The 20,146-nt window shown below is 40.9% G+C and overlaps 1 protein-coding gene across 1 annotated transcript in view; it reads right to left on the bottom strand.

Moving 5' to 3' along the window:
* Nucleotides 1-19,842, bottom strand: part of ITGBL1 (integrin subunit beta like 1) — a 271,140-nt gene extending 251,298 nt beyond the window's left edge. The window contains exons 1-2 of the mRNA XM_049867217.1: nt 19,580-19,842; nt 17,900-18,117 (exon numbers count right to left, since the gene is read on the bottom strand). Coding sequence (XP_049723174.1) covers nt 17,900-18,117; nt 19,580-19,677 — 316 coding nt within the window. The 5' untranslated portion in view covers nt 19,678-19,842. The remainder of the gene's footprint in view (nt 1-17,899; nt 18,118-19,579) is intronic.
* Between the last annotated feature and the right edge of the window lie 304 nt (nt 19,843-20,146).

Raw genomic sequence — 20,146 nt, 5'->3', positions numbered from 1 at the left:
TTCTCATCCTTTGCCCTCCAGGCTGTCACCGCCATTCTTAAATACTAACCTGTGTGTCTACTCAACATCAGCATTTATGCTATAGCTACACTGCCGGTGATATAATAGCAATTTAGGCAAGCTGAATCTCATCTGTCCACTCTAATATTTACCGAGCCCATACAAGGTACCAATTACTTTTCTAATTTCCCGAACCTCATCTTACCCTTTGAAAAAGTCAGGAGAATAATTATCGTGTCAAATATAAATGAGTAAATGTAGGCTGGGGTGGATGTTTTGTTATTTGCCAAGAATACCTAATAAGTGGAAAAGTGTATAATAGGGCCTATTTTTTTCATTCCGCTAATCCAGTCATCGTGCCATTAATGCAAGCTGCTTCTTCACTTAGAGAGTCCTAAATCTAGACAGATCTAAAGCTGACTCATTTCAGTGTTTGATGTCCTTGTTTCTTCCTGTTGAGATGTGGCTAGCAGATTCAGAAGAACTGAGCAAAGAATCAAATTTCTGTAATAAACAGTAGAATTTATTGTCAGATGTGAAACAAGAAGACATCACTGCCTTGGGGATATAGAGCACCCACGGTTAGCTTTATATTTCTAAGACCGTGTCTCCCGGAAAGTAGCTAGAAGAAAAGCCTGAGTGATTCTTGTCTCCAGCTCTAGACTCAAGGATTTAGTATGCACCATGGAGCTTTGAGAAGTTTCCAAATTTTCTACAATGTGCATGTAGCATAAAAAAAAAAAAAAAAAGATATTAGTGACAATAGTAGCACTATTAATTAGGAGAATTGGAAATGAAGCTATTTTCTGTTTTCTGTCTTTCAACAAAGTCCTAGCAGTACATTAGAGAACCCCTTCACCAAATATTAATTGTGATTCAAAAGTGATTTCCAACAGTCTAATAACCTTTAGTTGAATGGTTAAGACAGGCTGTTAAAAAAAAAAAAAAAGGCTGTTAGGAGTCACCCAAATAATTTCTCATTGTCTTGATGGCATTTATTGAAGAGACAGTTACAGAATTCCCCAGTGAGATATTGATTTGTAGAAGGTTTACCCATGTAGTTACAATCCCAATGTAGCTTTCATAGGAATAGTATTAGCGTTGCAAAGATCTGAATGTGGGATGGAAGGCCCTCTGTAAATGGCAGCATATCAGAAAGTTAGGTTATATATGTGTGTCTCTGTGTATACCATTTACACACACGCGTGCATTTATATGCATACACACATATACATAAAAAAATGTAATATGTGTGCATATATTAATATATTCATATATATATGTGTGTAAGTTAAGGTTGTAAATGTATTATTTTAAGTTTGCTATACACATTATTGTTGTTGTTGCAAATACATAAGTTTTCAATATACTTTATTGTGTTGTTGGGTGTCACTGAATAGATTAGCAATCCCGTGTGAAAGAGTAGAACTGCCCCATAGGGTTTTCGTGGCTATAATCTTTATGGGAGCACATTGCCAGCTCTTTCTCCCATGGAGCCACTGGATGGGTTCAAACTACCAATAGCAGAGTGCTTAACTGTTACGCCACCAGGGTTCCTTGTATGTATGGATACATATATGAGTATGTGTGTGTGTGTGTGTTTATATGCTTATAAGTGCATATTTTTGTGCCTGTATAGACATTCAGTTAAGCACTTAACTACTTACCGAAAGGTTGGATGTTCCAACTCACCTATAGGTGCCTTGAAGAAAGGCCTGGAGATCTACTGCCAAAAGCTCACAGCTTTGTAAACCTTAAAAGTTCTACCCTGTCGCATGAGGTCACTATAAGTTGGAATTGACTCAGTAGCAAATGGTTTGTTTAGGTTATGGTATAGGCAATCAGAATATTATGCGTATGAAGAGAACCTCCTCAAGATTTGTTATTTATGAATATATACATACTTACAAAGGTGTATGTATATATGTCTGTGTGTATATATATAAATATATATATATATATATATACACAGAATGGGCTCAAGCATAACAATGATTGTGAAGATGGCATAGGATCAGGCAGTGTTTCGTTCTAATAGGGTAGCTATGGGTTGAAACCGACTGGGTGGCACCTAACAACAATAATATATATTTGTTGTTGGTGCCATCGAGTTGATTCTGACACATAGTGATCCCATGTGACAGAGTAGAACTGCCCCATAAGATTTTGATGACCATGGATTAGCAAGACACAAGATGACAGAAATAATAGGTAAAGTCCTTGCCAAGTTTTAACAGAATTTGGGAGTGAAATGATAGAGAGAAATGGTGTCAAGAAAGAGAGTTTCAAAGAGGAGAGAGGAGGAGTGGCTGGAGCTCATGACAAAGTAGCTGGGAGTTTTAAGATCAAGAACAACTACGATGAAACCTTAAGCTGTTTGCATTCCTGTGATTAAACATTCCCACCCCTAATGTCCCCCAAAACATTCAGTAAAGTTACTGTGGATTTAAACACTTTGAGAAAGTCAGCTATTTTGTTTTTGTATGTTGCTGCTTTTTGTATTTTTGTGTATTGAAGAAGTGGGTTCGGTTCCACACAGATACCAACAATTTGGAGGAGATTTTTTTTTTTTTTTTTTTTAGGGGAGCAGCCTCAGAAACAGACACCTCAGTGCAGGTAAGAGTCAGAAGCAGAAATGCACTGAGAGTGTAAACCCCTGGAAAGTCACAGAAATATTGGGGTTTCCAATATGAAAAAGAATGGGAATTCTAGATTCAAGGACTAATTGCACAGTATTGAGAGAAGGGTTATGGAACCTTCCATCCAATCAACTATGATGGTATGAATCAGGGTGAAGATTGCAGGGACAGGAAAACAAAAGTCAGGATCCTGAGACAAAGACAGAAACCAGGGCCAGAAAGAAACTTAGATCTCCAGGGAGTTGGAGTATGATATAGTGAGTTGCTAGGTCTCCTCCTTAAGTTGGCCAGTGATGAAAGCTCAGCTAGCCTTGGTACTTTGGAGCAGACAACTCACCTGAGGTAGAGTAGTTCTGAAGGCTCTCTGAGAATCAAAGAAGAAAATGAGACATTGATTTGTTCCCACAGGAAGACATACTTGGAAGGAAAACAGCTTTTTGGGGAGTAAACATCTTAGGACCAGGTATTAAACTAGAGGAGAGCCACGACTGATAGAAATAAGCATAATAATTTCTATGATTTCCTAACAATTCATACGTGTTTGCCACTATTATTACCCTCATTTGATACTATTATTGTCCCTATTTTCTGGTAAGGAAACAGAAGTTGCAAGTGTTCGCATACTTGCCCATAGCTCCACAGTTGACAAGTGATAATAACAGGGTTGAACTCAGGCAACTCAACTGCTGGGCTGTAAGGCCCTCTACTCATGATCTGGACCAGAAAACCTGTTGTCGCCTGTCAGCAGTGGTGAGGGAGAGACTGCTGTTGTTAGCTGCTGTCAGATCATTCCCCAATTCTTGTTGACCCCATGCTCAATGGAATCGGACCTTTGTCATCCATACAGTTTTCGTTAGCTGATATTTTGGAAATAGATCACCACTATTTCTTCTTAGTTTGTCTTAGTCTGGAAGTTGTGCTGAAACCTGTTCAGAGTCATGGCAACACTCAAGCCTCCACTGATAGAAGGGTGGTAGCTCTGCTTGAGGTACATTGGCCAGGAATCGAACCTGGGTCTCCTACCGGGAAGGCAAGAATTATACCACTGAACCACAAATGTCTCATGGGAAAGACTTGGACCTAGAAAATTAGATCATGTAGATAACCTCTGAAAAAAAGGAAAAAACTCAGCACTTGCATCCTGAATGGAGAATAAGGACAGCCTGTAATTAAGACAGTTGGAAACTCACTCCCTTGCCGTTAACACATAATGGCGTCCATAGTCAGAATGATGAATGGTCCTCAAAGATGTTCATGCCCTAGTGCCCAGAACCTGTAAATATGTTACCTTATATGGTGCAAGGAACTTTGCATATGTGGTTGACTTTCCTTGAGATAGGAAGTTTATTCTGGATTACCTGGGTGGATCCTATCAAATCACATAAGCCTTAAAAGTAGAGCACCTGAGGGGGCGGAGCCAAGATGGCGGACTAGGCAGACGCTACCTTGGATCCCTCTTACAACAAAGACACGGAAAAACAAGTGAATCAATCACATACATAACAATCTACGAACCCTGAAAAACAAACACAGATTTAGAGACAGAGAACGAACTAATACGGGGAAGCAGCGATTGTTTCCAGAGCCTGGAGCCAGCGTACCAGTCAGGTACGGCACAAGCACAGAGAGCGGCTCCACCCCCCTGAACTAACCCCGGGAGGGGGACCAGCCGGTTCCACGGGCGACGTGGGACGCAGCCGGTAGGAGAAGTCCCCGGGAGGCAGTGACTGGCCTTGGAGCAGAAAGAGCAGCATCCGAGCCGGGGAACCGTCCCACAGGGATTTGGACTGGACGCAGGTACGGCATAAACACGGAGAGTTGCTCCACCCCCCTGACTAACCCCGGGAAGGGGACCAGCCGGGTCGTGAGGGCGGCGCGGGACGCAGCCGGTAGGAGAAGTCCCTGGGAGGCAGCGACTGGTATTGGAGCGGGGAGAACAGCGTCCCAGCTGGGACACTCGGTCATGGCACAAGCACGGGGATCTGCTCCACCCATCTGAACTAACCCCGGGAGGAGGCCCAACTGGTTCTCGGGGGCAGCAAGGCCACGCGGCTGGAGGGACGAGAAGTCCCCGGGAGGCAGCGACTGATTTTGGAGTAGAGAATGCACCGTCCCAGTAGGGGAGCCTTGACACTGGGCGTGGGGCTGGAAGCGGAGGATCTGAGCGTGACTCCAGCGGGCCAGACCCCCCGGGGGCAATCTCCACACAGCCAGCACACATAGGCGACGCGCCCGAGGGAATCTCAGATATAATAGTCATTCCAAGCAAGACAAGCAACTCTGGCTATATTCTGAGGTGCTACTCTCCTATCTCTCTATTCCCTCCCCCACCCTCCCCAGGCGGCTTCATTAACATCTGAATAGCCTGAGCCAGAGGGAGAACTCTGATAGGGATCTGACTGCATTTTTTTTTTAGCGGATTTTCTGGAAAAACTAGTTTCCCAGTGATGGCTTGGAGACAACAATCCATATCAAACCACTTAAAGAGGCAGACCATGACAGCTTCTCCAACCCCCCAAACAAAAGAATCAAAATCTTTCCCAAATGAAAATACAATCTTGGAATTATCAGATACAGAATATAAAAAACTAATTTACAGAATGCTTAATGATATCACAAATGAAATTAGGATAACTGCAGAAAAAGCCAAGGAACACACTGATAAAACTGTTGAAGAACTCCAAAAGATTATTCAAGAACATAGTGGAAAAATTAATAAGTTGCAAGAATCCATAGAGAGACAACATGTAGAAATCCAAAAGATTAACAATAAAATAACAGAATTAGACAACGCACTAGGAAGTCAGAGGAGCAGACTCGAGCAATTAGAATGCAGACTGGGACATCTGGAGGACCAGGGAATCGACACCAACATAGCTGAAAAAAAATCAGATAAAAGAATTAAAAAAAATGAAGAAACCCTAAGAATTATGTGGGACTCTATCAAGAAGGATAACCTGCGGGTGATTGGAGTCCCAGAACAGGGAGGGGGGACAGAAAACACAGAGAAAATAGTTGAAGAACTCCTGACAGAAAACTTCCCTGACATCATGAAAGACGAAAGGATTATCTATCCAAGATGCTCATCGAACCCCATTTAAGATTGATCCAAAAAGAAAAACACCAAGACATATTATCATCAAACTCACCAAAACCAAAGATAAACAGAAAATTTTAAAAGCAGCCAGGGAGAAAAGAAAGGTTTCCTTCAAGGGAGAATCAGTAAGAATATGTTCTGACTACTCAGCAGAAACCATGCAGGCAAGAAGGGAATGGGACGACATATACAGAACACTGAAGGAGAAAAACTGCCAGCCAAGGATCATATATCCAGCAAAACTCTCTCTGAAATATGAAGGCGAAATTAAGATATTTACAGACAAACACAAGTTTAGAGAATTTGCAAAAACCAAACCAAAGCTACAAGAAATACTAAAGGATATTGTTTGGTCAGAGAACCAATAATATCAGATATCAGCACAACACAAGGTCACAAAACAGAACGTCCCCCTATCAACTCAAATAGGGAAATCACAAAAACAAACAAATTAAGATTAATTAAAAAAAAAAATACACATAACAGGGAATCATGGAAGTCAATAGGTAAAAGATCACAATAATCAAAAAGAGGGACTAAATACAGGAGGCATTGAACGGCCATATGAAGAGTGATACAAGGCGATATAGAACAATACAAGTTAGGTTTTTACTTAGAAAAATAGGGGTAAATAATAAGGTAACCCCAAAAAGGTATAACAACTCTATAACTCAAGATAAAAACCAAGAAAAACGTAACGACTCAACTAACATAAAGTCAAGCACTATGAAAATGAGGATCTCACAATTTACTAAGAAAAACGCCTCAGCACAAAAAAGTATGTGGAAAAATGAAATTGTCAACAACACACATAAAAAGGCATCAAAATGACAGCACTAAAAACTTATTTATCTTATAATTACCCTGAATGTAAATGGACTAAATGCACCAATAAAGAGACAGAGAGTCACAGACTGGATAAAGAAACACGATCCATCTATATGCTGCCTACAAGAGACACACTTTAGACTTAGAGACACAAACAAACTAAAACTCAAAGGATGGAAAAAAGTATATCAAGCAAACAATAAGCAAAAAAGAAGAGGAGTAGCAATATTAATTTCTGACAAAATAGACTTTAGACTTAAATCCACCACAAAAGATAAAGAAGGACACTATATAATGATAAAAGGGACAATTGATGAGGAAGACATAACCATATTAAATATTTATGCACCCAATGACATGGCTGCAAGATACATAAAACAAATTTTAACAGAATTGAAAAGCGAGATAGATACCTCCACAATTATAGTAGGAGACTTCAACACACCACTTTCGGAGAAGGACAGGACATCCAGTAAGAAGCTCAACAGAGACACGGAAGATCTAATTACAACAATCAACCAACTTGACCTCATTGACTTATACAGAACTCTCCACCCAACTGCTGCAAAGTATACTTTTTTTTCTAGCACACATGGAACATTCTCTAGAATAGACCACATATTAGGTCATAAAACAAACCTTTGCAGAGTCCAAAACATCGAAATATTACAAAGCATCTTCTCAGACCACAAGGCAATAAAACTAGAGATCAATAACAGAAAAACTAGGGAAAAGAAATCAAATACTTGGAAAATGAACAACACCCTTCTGAAAAAAGACTGGGTTATAGAAGACATTAAGGAGGGAATAAGGAAATTCATAGAAAGCAACGAGAATGAAAATACTTCCTATCAAAACCTCTGGGACACAGCAAAAGCAGTGCTCAGAGGCGAATTTATATCAATAAATGCACACATACAAAAAGAAGAAAGAGCCAAAAGCAGAGAACTGTCCCTACAACTTGAACAAATAGAAACTGAGCAACAAAAGAATCCATCAGGCACCAGAAGAAAACAAATAATAAAAATTAGAGCTGAACTAAATGAATTAGAGAACAGAAAAACAATTGAAAGAATTAACAAAGCCAAAAGCTGGTTCTTTGAAAAAATTAACAAAATCGATAAACCATTGGCTAGACTGACAAAAGAAATACAGGAAAGGAAACAAATAACCCGAATAAGAAATGAGAAGGACCACATCACTACAGAACCAAATGAAATTAAAAGAATCATTTCAGATTATTATGAAAAATTGTACTCTAACAAATTTGAAAACCTAGAAGAAAGGGATGAATTCCTGGAAAAACACTACCTACCTAAACTAATACATTCAGAAGTAGAACAACTAAATAGACCCATAACAAAAAAAGAGATTGAAACGGTAATCAAAAAACTCCCAACAAAAAAAAGCCCTGGCCCGGACGGCTTCACTGCAGAGTTCTACCAAACTTTCAGAGAAGAGTTAACACCACTACTACTAAAGGTATTCCAAAGCATAGAAAATGACGGAATACTACCCAACTCATTCTATGAAGCCACCATCTCCCTGATACCAAAACCAGGTAAAGACATTACAAAAAAAGAAAATTATAGACCTATATCCCTCATGAACATTGATGCAAAAATCCTCAACAAAATTCTATCCAATAGAATCCAACAACACATCAAAAAAATAATTCACCCTGATCAAGTGGGATTTATACCAGGTATGCAAGGCTGGTTTAATATCAGAAAAACCATTAATGTAATCCATCACATAAATAAAACAAAAGACAAAAACCGCATGATCTTATCAATTGATGCAGAAAAGGCATTTGACAAAGTCCAACACCCATTCATGATAAAAACTCTCACCAAAATAGGAATTGAAGGAAAATTCTTCAACATAATAAAGGGCATCTATGCAAAGCCAACAGCCAATATCACTCTAAATGGAGAGAACCTGAAAGCATTTCCCTTGAGAACGGGAACCAGACAAGGATGCCCTTTATCACTGCTCTTATTCAACATCGTGTTGGAAGTCTTAGCCAGGGCAATTAGGCTAGACAAAGAAATAAAAGGTATCCGGATTGGCAAGGAAGAAGTAAAGTTATCACTATTTGCAGATGACATGATTATATACACAGAAAACCCTAAGGAATCCTCCAGAAAACTACTGAAACTAATAGAAGAGTTTGGCAGAGTCTCAGGTTATAAAATAAACATACAAAAATCACTTGGATTCCTCTACATCAACAAAAAGAACACCGAAGAGGAAATCACCAAATCAATACCATTCACAGTAGCCCCCAAGAAGTTAAGATACTTAGGAATAAATCTTACCAAGGATGTAAAAGACCTATCCAAAGAAAACTACAAAGCTCTACTACAAGAAATTCAAAAGGACATACTTAAGTGGAAAAACATACCCTGCTCATGGATAGGAAGACTTAACATAGTAAAAATGTCTATTCTACCAAAAGCCATCTATACATTTAACGCACTTTCGATCCAAATTCCAATGTCATATTTTAAGGGGATAGACAAACAAATCACCAATTTCATATGGAAGGGAAAGAAGCCCCGGATAAGCAAAGCACTACTGAAAAAGAAGAAGAAAGTGGGAGGCCTCACCTTACCTGACTTCAGAACCTATTATACAGCCACAGTAGTCAAAACAGCCTGGTATTGGTACAACAACAGACACATAGATCAATGGAACAGAATTGAGAACCCAGACATAGATCCATCCACGTATGAGCAGCTGATATTTGACAAAGGACCAGTGTCAATTAACTGGGGAAAAGATAGCCTTTTTAACAAATGGTGCTGGCATAACTGGATATCCATTTGCAAAAAAATGAAACAGGACCCATACCTCACACCATGCACAAAAACTAACTCCAAGTGGATCAAAGACCTAAACATAAAGACTAAAACGATAAAGATCATGGAAGAAAAAATTGGGACAACCCTAGGAGCCCTAATACAAGGTATAAACAGAATACAAAAGATTACCAAAAATGATGACGAGAAACCCGATAACTGGGAGCTCCTAAAAATCAAACACCTATGCTCATCTAAAGACTTCTCCAAAAGAGTAAAAAGACCACCTACAGACTGGGAAAGAATTTTCAGCTATGACATCTCCGACCAGCGCCTGATCTCTAAAATCTACATGATTCTGTCAAAACTCAACCACAAAAAGACAAACAACCCAATCAAGAAGTGGGCAAAGGATATGAACACACATTTCACTAAAGAAGATATTCAGGCAGCCAACAGATACATGAGAAAATGCTCTCGATCATTAGCCGTTAGAGAAATGCAAATTAAAACTACGATGAGATTCCATCTCACACCAGCAAGGCTGGCATTAATCCAAAAAACACAAAATAATAAATGTTGGAGAGGCTACGGAGAGATTGGAACTCTCATACACTGCTGGTGGGAATGTAAAATGGTACAACCACTTTGGAAATCTATCTGGCGTTATCTTAAACAGTTAGAAATAGAACTACCATACAACCCAGAAATCCCACTCCTTGGAATATACGCTAGAGATACAAGAGCCTTCATACAAACAGATACATGCACACCCATGTTTATTGCAGCTCTGTTTACAATAGCAAAAAGCTGGAAGCAACCACGGTGTCCATCAACGGATGAATGGGTAAATAAATTGTGGTATATTCACACAATGGAATACTACGCATCGATAAAGAACAGTGACGAATCTCTGAAACATTTCATAACATGGAGGAACCTGGAAGGCATTATGCTGAGCGAAATGAGTCAGAGGCAAAAGGACAAATATTGTATAAGACCACTATTATAAGATCTTGAGAAATAGTAAACCTGAGAAGAACACATACTTTTGTGGTTACGAGGGGGGGAGGGAGGGAGGGTGGGAGAGGGTTTTTTATTGATTAATCAGTAGATAAGAACTGCTTTAGGTGAAGGGAAAGACAACACTCAATACATGGGAGGTCAGCTCAATTGGACTGGACCAAAAACAAAGAAGTTTCCGGGATAAAATGAATGTTTCAAAGGTCAGCGGAGCAAGTGCGGGGGTCTGGGGAACACGGTTTGCGGGGACTTCTAAGTCAATTGGCAAAATAATTCTATTATGAAATCATTCTGCATCCCACTTTGAAATGTGGCGTCTGGGGTCTTAAATGCTAACAAGCGGCCATCTAAGATGCAGCAATTGGTCTCAACCCACCTGGAGCAAAGGAAAATGAAGAACACCAAGGCCACACGACAACTAAGAGCCCAAGAGACAGAAAGGGCCACATGAACCAGAGACCTACATCATCCTGAGACCAGAAGAACTAGTTGGTGCCCGGCCACAATCGATGACTGCCCTGACAGGGAGCACAGCAGAGGACCCCTGAGGGAGCAGGAGATCAGTGGGATGCAGACCCCAAATTCTCATAAAAAGACCAAACTTAATGGTCTGACTGAGACTGGAGGAATCCCCGGCGGCCATGGTCCCCAGACCTTCAGTTGACACAGGACAGGAACCGAAGACAACTCATCAGAAATGAAAGGGACTGGTCAGCGGGTGGGAGAGAGACGCTGATGAAGAGTGAGCTAATTATATCAGGTGGACACTTGAGATTGTGTTGGCAACTCTTGTCTGGAGGGGGGATGGGAGGATAGAGAGAGAGGGAAGCCGGCAAAATTGTCAAGAAAGGAGAGACTGAAAGGGCTGACTCAAGAGGGGGAGAGCAAGTGGGAGTAGGGAGTGAGATGTATGTAAACTTATATGTGACAGACTGATTGGATTTGTAAACGTTCACTTGAAGCTTAATAAAAGTTATTAAAAAAAAAAAAAAAAGTAGAGCACCTTTCCAGGATGTGATCAAAGAGACATGATATGAGGATGGAGGAAAGTCAGAAAGACGGCAGCATGAGAAAGATTTGACACCCTGTTTCTGGTTCGCAGATGTAGGGGGCTACGTGCAAGGACTAGAGAGAGACTTCTAGGGGCTAAGGAAGAGCCAAGCAGACAGTCAGCTAGGAAATAGGGACCTCAGTTCTACAACCACATGGGACTGAATAGTGTCAACAGCAAATGAGCAGGAAAGAGATTCTCTCCTAGAGCCTCCAGAAAGGAACATCACCTGCTGGCGCCTTGGCCTGAGGAGAGCTGTGTTGGACTTCTGACGTACAAAACTGCAAGATACTAAATTTATGTTGTTCAAGTCACAGATTTGTGGTAATTTGTCATAGCAGCAATAGAAAATCAATGGAATGGCAGATTATGGAATTTAGTAAAATGCCGTGTCTTCACTACTCCTTAGGGAACTCCTCAGAGAAGAAGCCACGTGGGGATCTCTACTCGTGCACCTGAAGGCCCTGAGCATGGTGAGTGCCAAGGTCAGATTTAACAATTTTTGTCTGTGACCCAGAGAGCGGAGCAGCTGTTGGGGAGAGGTGGGGAGTTGATGCTAATAGACCTGGACATCAGTTTTAGCATCGTACCTCAAAATATATTGAAGATGTTTGAGAATCCCTTTGAAGAGGTTTATGCTTTACAAATTTAAAACTTGTGACACAAATAAATTTGTTCCCATATGTTCCCTTCTCTCTTCGGGGAAATTTTACTTAAAAAATTAGCTACCGAACTTGTCACATTTATAGCATTTGATTGAAGCACCAAAATGTCATAAATATGCTCTTCTAGATTTTCAAGGTGCTGAGATCACCTTGTCCTAGTCCAAGGTATTTGGTCTCTAGAGTACAGCCTCCAGGCTATATCAGAATGAAGCAGTAAACGGGGGGGGGGGGGGGGGGCGGGAATATGGTGCCCGGGTCCGGCACTTTCTTTGAGGGTGAGAAGAAACCTTTAACTCTCATATGTGACTTGAGTGAGACAAGGTGCATTTATCCAAATTGGATGAATCTAAGAGGGTAGAGAACTTCGCTCAAAAAAAGAGGCTTCCACAGAATGGAAGAACCAGTGGTGGAGAACTCCTGAATGTGTTCAAAACTACAACACATGTTAAGCCAACGATAAAAACACATTAAACAGGCAACGTGGAAACAACAGTCTATCCGTTCAACACATTAGTTTACCGGAGAAAGAGGTTAAAGAGCTAATAATGTTATGCACTTGGTGCCCTTAATTCAGGGGCATGAATGGAATACTGAAAAACAAAAAACAAGGCTGGCAACTACCAATAGGGAGCTAACCCACTGCCATCAAGTTGGTACCAATAGGGGGCTTAGACAGAGTTAAAAAAAAAGGGGGAAGACAGGATAAGGTTTTACAAGAAGGAAGAACAGGCAGAAAACAGAAAATGACTAAGAAAGAAAAAAAAAAAAAACAGTGATTCCACAAAATATGCTTGGTGAGAAATTATTCAACTATGTAAGAAAAATGTCATCGTGGGGAAAAAGCAGGTCAAACAGCCCTAAGACAGACTAAAAAGTGCCAGAAAATACAATTCTCGGGAATAATGGTATTTAATTCCCAAACTATTGCCACACTATTAGTACAAAAGTCAAATATTTTCAAGGAAAAAAATTACTAATATTTACATATTAGGCATATTTTAATGTATTTTAACTTTTTAATATTGCTTGTGTTTATATAAACTAATGCTTGTATGAATCTCTTATATATTCTGAATAAATATGTAGTTATATAAACTATACAAATATTACGTATATTTATAGATAAGCGTATATTATTCTGAATAACATCATGCTCTGTGCCAGACTGTTTACATTCATAAGGGTGGTGTTCCAGAAAAAAACACTAAGTTCCAGAGAAATCAAGTGACTGGCTCAACATCTTATCCCAAGTTAACAATACAGATTAGATTCCCATCAGGCCCAAATCTATCTGCCTTTAAAGCCAGGCTCATTCTCTGAGCAACAGCGCTTCATTTGACACCAATTCTGGATAAAAATAATTGCTTTTTTTCTTTAATAATGAGTTTAAGTCATTGATTAAGTGTTGCCTGTTCCTTCCTCCGGAGTTCCTTATTCTTTCAGCAGTTCTGTCACTTTCCTAGTTCCTCAGACTTATAAACTCAGCATCAATTTTAATTTATCATTTTACTCTGTCCCACAGGGTACTCAGTAACAATATTGATTCCAGTTTTAAATGGTCTTTAAAATTCATTATATTTCTATCCTTACTACATCTCCTCTGTATTATATTTAAACAGCATCTGAGCTAAGTTCCTCTCCATCAAGTCTCACTCTACCAGTCGGCCATGTCCTTGGCCGCCATATTACTTTCATTAATCAGAGCACTACCCACCATATCCAGGTTCAAACACTCCCTGACTGTTAGGTGCTGTTTAACTGAGCACAAAACTCTCATTCAGGTTCAAAGCCCTCCACAACAGGGCCAATTATAGCTCCCAGCGTAACTTCTACTATTTTCCACACAGCACTAAATTCCAGCCGAATCAGCCCTTTTATCCCTCACTCTTCCAAAAAAAAACATACCCGCATGCTTTTCTGCCTCTAAACCTTTGCTTGAGTTTTTCTTCACCCAGAATTACAGCAGTTGACCTTTTGAATTAAAAAAAAAAAAAAAAAATTCCTGTACTTAAAAACCTATGTCAAACACTACTTCTTTTTCAAGAACTTTTGACCACAATATTTAATCTTTGCCTTGAATTTTTTGGAAATGCATTATAACCCAAACCAAACCCATTGCCATCTAGTTGATTCCTATTCATAGCAACCCTGTGGGACAGAGTAAAACTGCCCCATTGGATTTCCAAGGAGCTGCTAGTGGATTTGAACTGCTGACCTTTTGGTTAGCAGCCAAACACTTAACCATTGCACCACCGCCATTGCATTATAGGTATTTGGTATTTCTCTTAACCTCCCTACTCAATTCAGCTGTCATATATTACTCATCTTTATGTATCCTTCAACAGCAAACAGAGTCTTGCAAATGTACAATACTTTATAAGTTTTTGCTAAATTGAATTCAGTGAACTCTTCCCAATTACTAAAACTGAAACTCTTGTAAGTCATATATTTCAAAGTGATTAGAAAAGATCTTTAAATAAAAACCAGCACCATTTTTAAGTGTAATATAACTGTTTTAAGAGGTTACCCAGGGATGACTTAAAAATGTCAACTGAAAGTTTCTCATGCAACCAAACATTCTGCTATTCTCAAGGACGTTTTTCTCCTTATTAGAACCTTATACCCACAGGAACAATCATTGGGTCAGACCTTCATGTTTATAGAGGTCTGTAGAAGAATCATATGCCATAAACAAGTAGACACCAGACGAAATAGACCACTTGATATTGTGAACTTAATCACTTCCAACCAGTTCAAACTAAAATAAGTATGTTTCTTATGATTCACAGTTGAAGAATCCCAGTGGACTTAACTTTAGAAGGGCATACTGTGTCTAATACAGCTGCTCTGAGGCTGGGCCAAAATAGCTATCCTTGATCGACCTTTTGGGCTCTGAATCAATAGCAGGCCCAGACTGCATTAGGAATTCTAAAGTGCTTTTACTGCATCAAATGCCCAGACAAATACAAAGCTATCTACCTATCTACCTACCTACCTATCTACCTACCTACCTACCTATCTACCTATCTACCTACCTATCTACCCCAAAACACCCATTGCCATCAAGTTGATTCTGACTCACTGCAACTCTATAGGCAGAGTAGAACTGTCTCATAGGGTTTCCAAGGAGCCACTGGTAGGGCCAGTGGATTCAAACTGTCGACCTTTTGGTTAGCAGCTGAACATTTAACCACTGCGCCACCAGGGCTCCTCTATCTGTCCATATATATATATCTTTTATGACTCAATATAATAATATTGTTATATACATATATCAACATATATTGAGCTCTTGCTTTGAACCAGACCCTATTCTAAGTGTTTTACATATACTAAATCTCACAATTCTGTGAGGTCACTACTGTTATTATTCCCCTTTTACGGATGAAGAAATAAAGGCTCAGGATGCTTAACTAATTGCCCTCAAGTTTATACAGCTATTAAGTGCTGGGCTGGGATTTGAATCCTGGAAAACTTCCAACAGACCCTAGGCTTTTAACCATGGTATGACGCACAACCAGAGCAAGATTTTGCTCTCTTTGTGAAAGTCGAGAGGTCTCTGAAAGTTACCCTGTTTCTGGGAGGGACCTATATGGGGTTTATCAAATAGGTAAAGGCCCAAGTGTTTTCATTCATACACAAGAGGATAGACAACCTGCTATGTTCCCATCTTACTAGCTGTAAAATTGGAAGTATTTCTTGAAAAGAAAATTGACCAGCTAAACTTGAAGCAGAGAACGAGTAGGCAAGCTGGCAAGGTGGCCCAATCTGCTGTGTGTGGTGAGTCTCCCCAGTGGCCTGGCAAACACGGGCAGAGCATTTGCAGGGGCTGAGTTCTGTACAGCAATGCTGTAAAGTAGGCCCCAACTGGCAACAGTCCCCAAGGCGAGAAATGGAAAATGAACGTAATTATTTCATTCCACCTTGAAGTAATGAGAAGTGTTTCACCTTCTTCAGAAATGCCCACAGGATGAAACAAATCCATCCATGAGTCAGAGCTGCCCGGTGTATAAGGGAGGAAGGAATCCAGTGATGAAGATGTTATGAGTAGACAACAAATCACTTCTATGGAAGGAAAAAAGAAGCAGCGCACTATGTACCATAGCAGGAGCCCTGGTGGTGCCGTGGTTAAAGCACTTGGCTGCTAACCAAAAGGCTGGCGATACGAACACCCCAGTGGTTCCGTGGAAGAAAAGACCTGGCAATCTTCTCCTGTAAAGATGACAGCCTAGGAAACCTTATGGGGCAGTGCTACTCTGTCACATAGGGTTGTTAGGAGTCAGAATCAACTCAACGGCACACAACAATTTATACCAAGCATTGGTTTGGGCTCTTCCGTACGGTAGTTTTAGCCAGTGATGCTCATAGCTAGTTTCACTTGTTGAAGGCGGCATCTCACCTCTTGCTTTTCCAATTGAAATAACAACAAAGCCCTGAAAAAAATGTGTTAAGAACTCATGATATTGAAGAGGCCTTGCCAGAGGCAAGAGAAGCCAGAAAAGCCAGATAACAGTTGGATTTGGAATGAAATATTAGACGACACGTAGCTTTCATTCCAAAGGACTACCCTTAATAATACTGAAGCTTCTGGGATTAAGTCAAAATATGAAATCGTGGCACATAATGTCTTTAAAGGGTTGAGGGGCAGTCTTCACGGATAAACAAACCACATAGAAGCACCTGAGCCCCTCCAAACAACCTATATGACTACTTTTTCCACGGTCAAACAGCTTGCATATTAACTATCCTCACTCTATGTTCCTGTTTTCTCGATGCCAAGGAAAAAACCTTTTTGCTATAAACTCATTCTTGATCTTTCTGTGTTAGTATGGGGTATCTTATTCTTAGCTCCATTGTGGGCAAAATGAGTCGCTATTTTTTTCCTACACATTTGCCAAACTGTGGTTGGAACGCATTTGTGTTCTCCTTTGACTAACGGAGTTCCTGCATCGATCAGAATGTGCTAACTGAAGCCCGTGGCCTTAAGTAAATGACATGTTTATGTGAAACCGGTAAAGAGGTTAGGGGTGTTCCCTCTGAAGAAATATTTTGACCCTCTCCAATAAGAGAGCCCAAATCATTCCTTAAAAATGTGCAAGGGAAATGAATTTATTTTCACTCCACCCTTACAAAAATACCAAGTCACACTGCAGCTCATGACTTCAAGCAGCTAAAACAATACAAAAGCAATCTCTTCTAAGTGAATACGTGGCTGTTTATTGTTTCCTGGTTACATTTTTCTGATTTACGCCTATCTGTGTCCGAAGTGTGAAAGGCAAATCCAAATTCAAAGACGCAACCTATCTCTCTTGCATTTGGGGAAATAATATCCCACCCTCTCCCATCCCCCTGTTTCCTAGGTAAAAATAAAATACAGGCTACAATATGTAAATATTATGATTAACATTCTTGATTGGGGTGTGAGAGTCCAGCAAAGTAATTCCATTTATGAAGAAATTGGAAAGTTTAGTCCCTAATAGGGAGCTCAAATAGAAGTGAGATTAATAATTAAGCAAATGAATGCTATCAATATTATCCATTTGCGTTTGGACCCTAGGGGGAAGAAAAGTATAATAAATAATTCCAGAACTGACTAGAAAAAAAGTAAGATCCTTGTCGATTGCCATGACTTTCTATCTGATCTCCAGCTAAAGAGAAGCCCTTTCCCATCCCTCACTCCCAGGTGACATGGCAGGAGTGTCAGGAACCGAGTGCCTACTGCCATTCCCACGGGTGCTGGTTTACACCTGCCTGCATCTATTACAAGACAGGAGACAGTGCCTCGCCCTTACCTGCACAGGTCTTCCCATCATAGGTCTCACACACCCACTCGTGGCACTCACAGAGGGGCCCGAAGTACATGCCTGGCTCGGTCACGTGGCAGATGCAGACTCCGCAGTCACACCGGCCCCGGCCGTGACACAGGGCGCTCCCCGGGGGCTGCCCGGGTGCCCGGCAGCGGCGCTCTGACTCTGCCCGTGACAGCCTGCAGGCCGCACCAGACCAGCTTCTGCATGGGGCGACAAACGTCAAATATTGAAGGCAAGGACACTGCACCCACTGCTCTGAACCCCAGGGTTCCACCCCTATTGCCACCGCAACTAGGCAGTTAGAACCCCTTGGATAGAAAGTCTGAGTTCCCTCACCTCTCTGGGGCCCAAGCTGCCTCTAGAAAGGACTGTTTTCCCAGGCAACAGGCACCACCCACCTGTGCCACATGAGAAATGATCGTGACCCAAAATGTCTATAAGCAGTGAACTGTTGTAAGGTGCCACCAAGTTGATTTCAACTCAGAGTGACCCCATGTGACAGAGTGGAACTACCACATGGGGTTTTCTAGGCTCTAATCTTTATGGGATGGAGTCTTGGTGGTAAAGCCGTTCAGGGCTCGGCTGATACTTGAGAGATCCTTGGAAAGTCAGTGGTTCAACCTATCAGCCGCTCTGTGGGAGAAAGACATGGCAGTCTGCTTCCATGAAGATTTACAGCCTTGGAAATGCTATGAGCAATTCTACTTTGTCCTATAGGTTAGCCATGAGTCAAAACTGACCTCACAGCAATAGGTCTGGTAGGGTTTTGTTTGGTTTACTCTTTAGGGTAGCAGGTTCCCAGGTTTTTCTCCCATAGAGCCTCTGGGTGGGTTTGAACCTCCACCCTTTGGGTTAGCAGCTGAGAGCTTAATCATTGCACCATCAGAGCTCCTTAAGTAGTGACCTGCTTACCTGGAAATAAGACCACCTTTTAGGTGGGCAGAGGTGATCCAGCCCTGCCCCTTGGTGATTTGTCACTGAATCATATATGTGCATTTAAATTAAATACAAGTTAATCCAAAATATGACACTTGGCTGACTTATCTTTTCAATTCACTTAAAAAATGTCCCACTGCTACTCGTGGCCAGGGGCCAGTTATATTATGAAAAACAAGAGGCAAATACTACATAGAAAGAGCTGTGCAAATTGTGGTAGCATAGGACATATTTTTTTTTTTCTTTCATTAAGAAGTACTTATAAACTAGACTTTGAAAAAGTTTAGCTATTGTGAAGTAATTCAAAGTCTCTTTCAAAATGTAATACAGACCCATTTTGATGCTGTTGCAAAGGAGAAATAAGGAGCCGGAATCAACAGGACGGCAACAGGTTGGGGGTTTTTGGGGGGTTACGATAAGAACTTACAAGTACACATAAAGCCACCTTCAACTCCTGGTAGTAACTCCTGACATGTATTTGCATAGGAGGAAATTATATATTTATTCAATCATTAAATTCTCCTGAAGAGAAAGTTAAAGGACAGAGCTTAAGCAACACATAGTGTAGATATAAGGAAAGGGATAAGAACAGGTTGAAAATGCTTTATCCTGGTTCCAACTTAATAGCTACTTTTGGCTCACAGCAGTCATCCTTCAAGTATGAGCCCTGTCACGCGCAGCAACTGTTGGGCACGTCTGTCTTAAAAACTAACAAACCAAACTTACCTCAGAGATGGCGAGAAGCTTTGAGGCACAGCTGACAACCCAGCGAAGAGAAGGGAGGACGCCAGCAGCAAGAAGTTCCTGAAGCCTGGGGGACGCATGCTGAGCTCTGGGGCTGAGGAGGGCCGAGCTGTGTTTCTGCAAGGTGGGGCTGAGGAGGGAGGTGGTGGGAAGCAGGGGTGCCACTCTCAGATGGCCAGGCAGACAGACCTACAGACACCCAGGCTTGCAGGTCCAGAGCTCTGCTCAGAGCTGCAAGTGCTTTGATGAGCTGCCTGCTAGGATTTGGGCAGCGGCACCGCTCTGGGCGGGGTGCTGGTGCCAAACCCCTCCAGTGGAGAGTCTAGGCAGAGAAGTAATTAGAAACAGTTGTACAAGCAGATGGTTTATTTTGACATCAGAAAGTATCCTGTTCACAGATTTGAGAAAATTCGTTTCTTTCTTCAAGTACAGCCCCAGAAATATTTGATGAGAGACTGATTGGGGGAATTGATATTAAAAGAAAAAAAAATTTTTTTTTTTCATTATTAAAGGCAGCATTAAATAAACCCCAAAAGGAAAGGGGACAGG

Source organism: Elephas maximus, chromosome 23 (genome assembly GCF_024166365.1).
Source record: "Elephas maximus indicus isolate mEleMax1 chromosome 23, mEleMax1 primary haplotype, whole genome shotgun sequence".
Taxonomy (NCBI): domain Eukaryota; kingdom Metazoa; phylum Chordata; class Mammalia; order Proboscidea; family Elephantidae; genus Elephas; species Elephas maximus.
This window is presented reverse-complemented; position numbering and strand designations above follow the sequence as displayed.